This window comes from Salvia splendens, chromosome 17, assembly GCF_004379255.2.
Source record: "Salvia splendens isolate huo1 chromosome 17, SspV2, whole genome shotgun sequence".
In the NCBI taxonomy this organism is placed as follows: Eukaryota; Viridiplantae; Streptophyta; class Magnoliopsida; order Lamiales; family Lamiaceae; genus Salvia; species Salvia splendens.
In genome coordinates, this window is record NC_056048.1 from 23,598,911 (window position 1) to 23,607,535 (window position 8,625).

General features: G+C 38.0%; 1 protein-coding gene across 2 annotated transcripts; it reads left to right on the plus strand.

The window, feature by feature from the left end:
* The first annotated feature begins 5,373 nt into the window (after positions 1 to 5,373).
* Positions 5,374 to 7,695, plus strand: LOC121774604. 2 transcript variants are annotated; one of them, XM_042171464.1, is made up of 3 exons: positions 5,374 to 5,607; positions 5,688 to 6,119; positions 6,201 to 7,695. In XM_042171464.1, the coding sequence occupies exons 1-3, from the start codon at positions 5,590 to 5,592 to the stop codon at positions 6,714 to 6,716; spliced, it is 966 nt and encodes a 321-aa protein (XP_042027398.1). In that variant the 5' UTR covers positions 5,374 to 5,589; the 3' UTR covers positions 6,717 to 7,695. The 2 variants fall into 2 exon arrangements, with proteins under 2 accessions (XP_042027398.1, XP_042027399.1); XM_042171465.1 differs by having other exon boundaries at positions 5,718 to 6,119.
* The last annotated feature ends 930 nt before the right edge of the window (positions 7,696 to 8,625 follow it).

The following is an 8,625-nucleotide window of genomic DNA, read 5'->3' on the forward strand; positions in this document are numbered from 1 at the left end:
AATCCGTTTCAATACGATCAAATCATCCGAAGGTTAAAATATTGTCTAGCAAAGCAAACAGAATAAAAAAAATCACTAGCTATGGACATCAATCTTTTTCAATTGCATATCCATTGATATCGTGACGGTCATCTGCAACTGATCTGAAATATAAAAATGAGAGTAAAAATAGTAAATTAAATTTATTGGTCATTAAAACAACTAAACAATGTAAATAATGGAACTCAACAATAGTTCACATACCCGTCTTGCAACTTTGGGCAATTATGTTTATCATGTGATGCACCACGTATTCCACAGCCACGACAAGCCCTAGTCTTCAAAATTGACTTCTCTTTTGATGATAACATTCGCTTACCACATTCTTGTGATCTTATCTTAGAAGGATCGCCAATGGTTTTGGTTTTATCTAAAAAAAATTAATCAAGCATATACAATACAAACAAGTAGTAGAACTAATAAACATGTAAATTATATAAGAAATTCCAAGCATATATGAAGACCAAGGCTAAAAAACTAACCTTATACTAGCATTCCGATTTCCGAGAGAGAGACAACACTTTGAAAGTGATAATAAAAACCTAGGAGAAGACATGTACTAGTATATAAAGGAAATAAAGAAACGAAAACTAAACTGAAAAAAAGTAAAGCTATAAAAGAAAATAAATAATATTGCTGGCATGGAGATCGATGAAAGGGAATTGTGTTCTGTTTGTAAAATTCTAAAATTAAGGAAACTAGCCTACGTGTGATTTAGTCGCTCACAAACGCTCATATTAATTATGCAGCAGATCTTTTCTCATTATTAGTTATCATAGTGTTTGGTACAATAAGTTACACGTAAGAAAAATAATTGTGACTAGCAAAATTACCCTTATTAATTTAATTTAATGACAAAAGTATACTTCACTCCATCTCCCTCTAACATTTCACAAAAAATGAGTATATTCTTAAGAATTATAATTGCATCATCTAATTCCTAAAACTTTTATTTATAATAAGAACTCCGCAATTTGATTTATAAACTTCGCTCATTTTGGCTAAGGGAGTATATATTTTATTGAAAATTAAGTTATGAATTTAAATTTTGCTTATGCCTTTTCAATGCAGAATTTTTAATTTAAACAAGAAGTTATAATTTTAAAAAGTTATAGCAGTTCTATAATTTAAATAAGAACTAATACTTTTAAAAAGACTAGTGTTACACGTGTGTTATGCACGGATCATTAATTTATTTTAAAAGCTATCCAACTTTCAAAAAATTAAGCAATGTTTACATGACATAAGGAAAATAATGTAAATAAATATGTGAAGTATGAAATAACAATTTAAGCTTTTACAAAATAATGATGAATTAATGTAGTAAATTCATAAATAACTACTATAACACACTAACACTGTTTATGATAATAAACCCTAAAATTAAATAAAACTATGCATATTAATTATAGTTAATAAAATAAATTCACATATATACGTCTCATGGCAATACATTGCATAAGATATTCAGTAAAAAAAATTACTTCTATTTATTTAATTTATGTGATTTTAATATAATATTGACATTTAAAAGTAATTTACCTTTTATTACTTCTAGCTTCTTAGTTTTTCCAAAATAGGTCATTTATTTATATAAGCCTATTAACTTCAATATCCAAACTGATTTATCATAAAAGGAATCCCAAAACACTATGATGGGTATAACCCAAAATCTAAATTAATATAGAAAATTATAGAAACATAAAATCCTAAAATGGCTAGTACCCCTACAATAATATATTTCTTAGCCTTGGAGATTTGAGCCTAATAAAATTACACAAATATAACTGAATTAAATAAATTGGCACATTGAAGCCCACTGATTAACATCAAATTGATTTGTTTATATTTAATGGAGCTATCAATTTAGAAAATTAAGGAAATGCAACCCTAAAACGGCTAGTACCCCACAACAATTTTTATTGTGTTAGAATTCAGGAATAAAATATGTTTTAAAATTACCAAAAATATAAAGGAATGATAAGAAATCGCAGACTCAATAAGATATGAATACATCGTCTCTGCTCCATATACCTACAAGATGATAAATGACTGAAAATCAATAACTGGAATCTCACTATAATCATCGAAGATACAAAAGTGGAATCTCAATTACCATCACATTTTCTTTAACTGTGGCATAGATTTGGAGTAGCAAGAACATGAAGTCCAATTAGAAATCGAAAAATGCAAGGTATACCGAGAAGCCTCATTTTCTTACAGCCATGAAGCCTTGCAATCCCTTTGATTCATTTTCCTCTTCCATATCATAATAGATGCCTCATTTCTGTTCTTCACACCAACCACTTTGATCTTAGATGATAAGTTATAGCTGAAAATTGATGGTCATGGTTGCTTTGAGAACTTGATCCTTCTACTTCTGCATGAAGAGGACTCTTTTGAGAGGCCGTTTGGCAGAACTTTGATTGTAGGCAGCCATCACTTGTCTACCCCCTTAAACCCTTTCTTGCTCGTTCGTTCTTGAAGTTATCCGGTGTGTCCTAACTAATCATGCAAATATTATTAACTTCTCCTCACAAATGAATTAATAATGTGAGTTTTAAGTTTTAACAGGTCCTTACAAGGAGCATGGTGTCAAACTTGGGCAGAACTTGAATCTCTTGTTCATCACCCAATTGATTATGCTCGAGCTGCTATATCAGATTGGAGTGACGGGACCGTTTCAGTTCCCTACATGCCTATTTACTATATTAGGAAAGAAAACTCTGTGCTAGCAATTTTCATAATTGAAAAGCTTACCTCTGTTTCAGGCTTTCAGCAACATATTTTCAGAATGAAATGCACCGATAAAAACCACTTAAGTTGACAGTAAAGATAACCTTTGAATATAATGCAGCAAACGACAATTCAAGAGAACACATAATTCCTTAGTAAAGTAACACATGTGTAAAATCTTATATTATCTAATCATTAATAATAAATAGATCAACGAAGGTACCGCAACAACTGAAGCATCAGCTGGCCCTTTGAAATAGCCAAGTGATCCCCCAATGATCTCAATCAGCCTCCTCCTGTATCCTTCTGAAATTACTATCCTAACATTACTTTGAAAGAAATGTCAATCAAAATGAAGTTTCTTAAGAGTATCTTACCTCCATCTTATACGGAAAATATTGGGAGAGACTTGAGCTGTTGGAGTGCACGTCTAACACCATCATGTTTAGTAGCCGCACAGTCAATGATTCCGGGATGCTCTGTCAATGAAATACATCCCAATACTTTATTAAACATGTTTATTTTTTCCTAGCAATTAAAAATATGGTGAATGAATGATGGTTTTGATGTATGGAAATGAAACCTGGAGATTGTTGTTGGAGAGGTCTAATTTGCAGATGGCGGCCAGACTGATAGAGGTACTAGGATGTGAATCTAAGGACATGCCACTCAAATCCACCATCTCCACTTGGAATCCTCTAATTTCATCCTCCATTTATTATCAAACTGCTTACTCCTCAGATTAAACTGCTATATCTTATCTCAAAAACGTTATGATCAAAAAATAATACCTCAATATTTGAGAAAATCGGGTTTCTAGGGCACTTTGCCTTTAAAATAACGCAAATGTACCCATTTTGTTAACAATTCCATTTATGGGAAAAACGCCGATGACATTGGCGTTTTTATAAGTAAAAACGCCAGTGAAATTGGCGTGTCTATAAGCAAACACGCCAACTATGTTGGCGTTTTATACTTGTGCCGTATTTTGGGCGTATTCTTTCCAATGATCATTACGTTAAAACACGCCATTGGTGTTGGCGTGTAGTATATAAAACACGCCAATGACATCGGCGTGTTTAAAAGGAAAGACGCCAATAATATCGGCGTGTTTAACCAAAAAACGCCAATTTGAGTGGCGTGTTTTAACAGGCTGATATAGCAGCCTCCACCCCCAAATCGCGAAAACATCACAGCACACCACACTTTGCGATTTTTCTCCGAGCAGCGCCAATCTCCGCGAATTCGCCCTCCTCTCCGTCATTTCGCACTCCATTCATCAATCGGTGCTATTCTTCTCCAGATTCATATATTTTCTTCGGTTAGTATGCTTATCTTTTACAATATTAGTTGAAATATTGTAATGGGTTGTGAATTGAGTTGAAATATTATGCATTTTGGATCGGTTGAATGACATTATTGTTGATTATTATGTTGGATTGTTTGGGTTTAAGTGAATTTGTGTATAAAATTGATTATAAACCTAAACCCTAGGGTTGTTATAGCTAAAAAATGGGCAAATTGTTTTGGTTTATGTGGGTTTTGGTTGATGTATGTTGATTAGTTTGAATTGTTAAATTTGTTTATATTGTTAGGTTTGTCAAATTGAAATTGGACAAATTGAAATTGTTAGGTTGGACAAATTTGTAATTGAAATTGTCAATTTTGTGTAGATGAATTGTGTTATGATTTTGGGTGTGAAATGTTGTGTAGGTGAATTTGTGTATTGTGAATTATTTGATTTTGGTGTTCCATTTTGTGAAATTGGATTAAATTGTATGTAATTATTGAATGATGTGTAGGTAAATTATGGCATCATCTTCGACTTCTGCTCGTCGGCTTGCGTGTGGTCCTGCGGATCCTTCTGTACTGTATCTTCAGAGACAACACGTCTCTAATAACATATGGGCAGGAGTTCCATCCGAATACGTACGCTGCCGACGATATGAAGGAATAATTTGGAATGTTCCCATACATCACCGTGTTTTGGCACTAGTGGACCAGATGGGGTTCGGCGGTTTATTGAGGTGTGGTCAGCCAAAGGAAATTGACCACCATCTGATCACCGCTTTGATTGAACGTTGGAGGCCAGAGACTCACACGTTTCACTTCCCAGTCGGTGAAGTGACTGTAACATTGGAAGACGTGGAGGTTTTATGGGGCCTGAAAGTTGATGGAGAGGCTGTGACGGGTTACATCCCCCCGACACAACCGGGATATTGGCAGGACAGGTGTTTGGATTTTCTAGGATTCATACCGGACGCATCCGAGTTGAAGGAAATGTCTTTTAAGCAGACAAGCTTATCGCGTCAATTGAGGATTGAGCTGAATGATGAGCACGAACACAACATATATGCTCAGCGGGCTCGTATCTACTGTCTGCTATTACTTGGTGGTCTGATGATCCCGAATGCCACCGGAAATAAAATTCCGTTCTTCTACTTGCAATTTTTCATGGATATAGAACGGTGTTCTACCTATAGCTGGGGTGGTGCGACGCTTGCTTGCTTGTACCACAATTTGTGTGAAGCTGTCGTTGCTAAGAGGACGGATGTCGGGGGGAGCCTTAACTCTATTACAGATGTGGGCTTGGGAGAGAATCCCAAATATTAGACCGAGGATGCTAGATCTCGTGCATACAGACTATCTACCATGTGCAAGCGCGTAAGTTGTTCACTAATTCATTTTTTAAGCTTTATGTTCATCAGTCTTCGTGTTATTCGCTCATAATTTACATTTTGTAGATGGAATGGTCCGGCGTTATATGTAAAAGCACCCGGACATTGTATTGAAAATTTCCGAGATCAGTTCTCCATGATGCATGCCAACCAGGTACTTCATATACTTATAAATTATTTTTTGTTTGTTGTTTTTTATTGAAATTAATTTGAATAAATTTGTGTTACATGTAGTTTATTTGGATGCCTTATCTCCAACGGCAGTTGCCGGAAAGTTGTGATGTCGGTCGTCCTGTATGGATATCGATAACAACGCTTATTTGCTGGAATCTGGCTGAGCCACACCTGCCACACCGAGTGTTGCGCCAATTTGGGATTGTCCAACCGTATATCCCGCAACTCCCCCGGTTCCACGGTACTGATTTTGCGAAACAGGATCGCCGTGGAAAAGCTGGTCGAAATTGGGTTGATTGGCACGCCAATTATATACAGGAGTGGGAAAACAGGCACTTTTTGGTGTGGACTGATCTGGAGTACAGTGATGAGCCCGTTGCAACCGAAGAATATATGGATTGGTTTCGGCAGATAACTGTTGTGTATTTAACCAAACCCGGCGTGCATGCTGAACAGGGCTTCCACGAAACGGCATCTTCTCATAGATTCGCGGTAAATTATTCATACTTAACCAAACCCTAGTTAATTATTTAAATTCATATTATGATATGTATTTAACTTTGATAATTGTAGGTGGAGACACTTCACAACGTGCGCCACTTTCTAAGTGGCCAAGATACGACAGAACATCCGGCTTTGGGAACCATTTCGAGGATGATTGAAGAAGGACTGCGGATATCCGGAGAGGCTGAGCGGATGGACTACCGTCCTTCGCAGCGCTCTGCAATGGACGTGGACGTACCCGTAAGGCAAAAGGCAAAACGACGAACCAAAAAGAAAACCGCCTGCGGAGAGTCGTCATCTCAGCCTGTACACCGCTCCGATGACGATTTTGTGGAACCACCTCCACCTACATCTGCAGTTCGAGGCCGTCATTCTGTCAGCCACACCGGTGGTACCGGCGACGACATTGGCCTCAGTGATGTCCCCACTTCTCCACCGCGGTCGTCTGTGCAAGATGACATTTTTGGGGTGGATCTAGAGAACGCTGTTGTTCAAGATACTCCTCCCTCAAGGATCCCTAGATCTACATCCAAAATTGGGAAGGGGATACGGGGTTTGTTTATGCGGAAACGGCGAGATGATTAAACTAATTTGATACTTGGTATGGATATTGGTTGTTTTTCATTGATTTGAACTCGTTATATTAGATGATTTGATAAATCCTCTTTTTACACGTATTCATATTGATATTTTGAACTCTTTATATTACTTATTGGTCGACGATAGGAACAAACACGCCATTCCCAGTTGGCCTTTTAGCCGTACTAAGATTTTGTATAAAACACCAATATTATTGGCGTTTTTACCTTGCTAAAAATTTTGCCAAATTTCCCAGCGTTGTGCACATTCAGCATAAACACGCCACTGACAGTGGCGTGTTTTAAAAGACGCCAATAATATTGGCGTTTTTAGTGGAAAACGCCAACGAAGATGGCGTTTTTACCATGGGAAAAATTTTGCCAAATTTTCCTTCGTTGAAGCGGACATTCTGCATAAACACGCCACTGTAGTTGGCGTGTTTAAAAAGACGCCAATATTATTGGCGTTTTTAGTGGAAAACGCCACTGCCGATGGCGTTTTTACCTTGCTCAAAATTTTGCAATTTTTCCTACGTATGAGCGGACATTCTGAAATAACACGCCACTGTAGTTGGCGTTTTTAGTGGAAAACGCCAACAGAGATGGCGTTTTTACCTTGGGAAAAATTTGGTTTCGGAAAATTTTGACGAGTAACACGTTACAATGCTCAATTCAATAAATAGCCACAATTATAAAGAATAAACAGAACAATGTTCAATTCAACTAAATAGTTGTTACACATTCAATTGTCTCGCCTTCTCCGGGTAAAGAAGCTACGGATACCCTTCCCGATTCTGGCGGTGGAGAGTCTAGACGGAGGAGTATCTTGCACAACGACATTCTCTAAATCAACCCCGAAATAATCGTCTCGCACAGAAGACCTAGGTGGAGAATGTGGGATATCACTGAGCCCAATGTCGTCGCCTGTACCACCAGTGTGGCTGACAGAATGCCGACCTCGAACTGCAGATCTTGGTGGAGGTGGAGGCATAAAATCGTGATCGGCATCATCAGTGTGGCTGATAGAATGACGACCTCGAACTGCAGATCTTGATGGAGGTGGAGGCATAAAATCGTCAGCGGCATCATCTACCAACTGAGTATCCATCCTTGAAGAAGCATTCGGGCAGTTGCGTCTGTCGTGCCCTGGTTGACGGCAATGTTTACATCGGCGTCGGGCGCGTGGCTGGTCAGCTTCACGGACATCCATCTGATTAGGAATCCTAGTAGTACGATATCGACCTCGACTTTTAGGCATTAACTGGGCTCGTGAACATTGCAAAGTCCATTCAGGCACAGCCCAATAATCTTGGTGTCTGATTGGATTGAACACCGTAGAATACTGGTGTACCCAAACACTTGTGCGGTATACGTTATCAACAAGCGACAGCATGGGCTCGTTTCTAAACCGCGCAACTGCCGCTGCATGTGAACATGGAAGTCTCCACATCTGCCACTTTTGACATTTGCAGTTCGACTCCAAGTACTTTACCTTCCATTTATTACCGCCCTTTCTACCAATTCGACGCTTTGTTCGAACCACGTAAAGCCCTGCAATTGTGTTTGGGACCCTCACATTATGTAATTGACCTTTTACATCATTTTTGCACACCTTTTCATGGGCCCACGGGGTAAGTGGAGTGGCACACTGTGTTGATGCAATTGACCGCTCATTAAACCATTCTATTGTCCTCCAAAATATCAGATCAATGCAAGCTTTAATTGGGAGTTGTCTAGCGCCTCTCAACACATTGTTGTAAGATTCCACCATATTAGTGGTCATCTCACCCCATCTTTTGTGTTTGTCATACGCCAAACTCCATTTTTCTAACTCCACGGCATCAAGGTATTGCGCAGCCTCGTTGTTGATGGTTCGAAGTAAACGACGTCTGATCTTAAACTTGCGTTTCTTTGTA

Excerpts from the sequence above, each read along its gene's own strand:
- LOC121774604 (XM_042171464.1), top strand. Across the intron at positions 6,120-6,200 it reads CATCTTCTCATAGATTCGCG|GTGGAGACACTTCACAACGT; the intron begins GTAAATTATTCA and ends TGATAATTGTAG.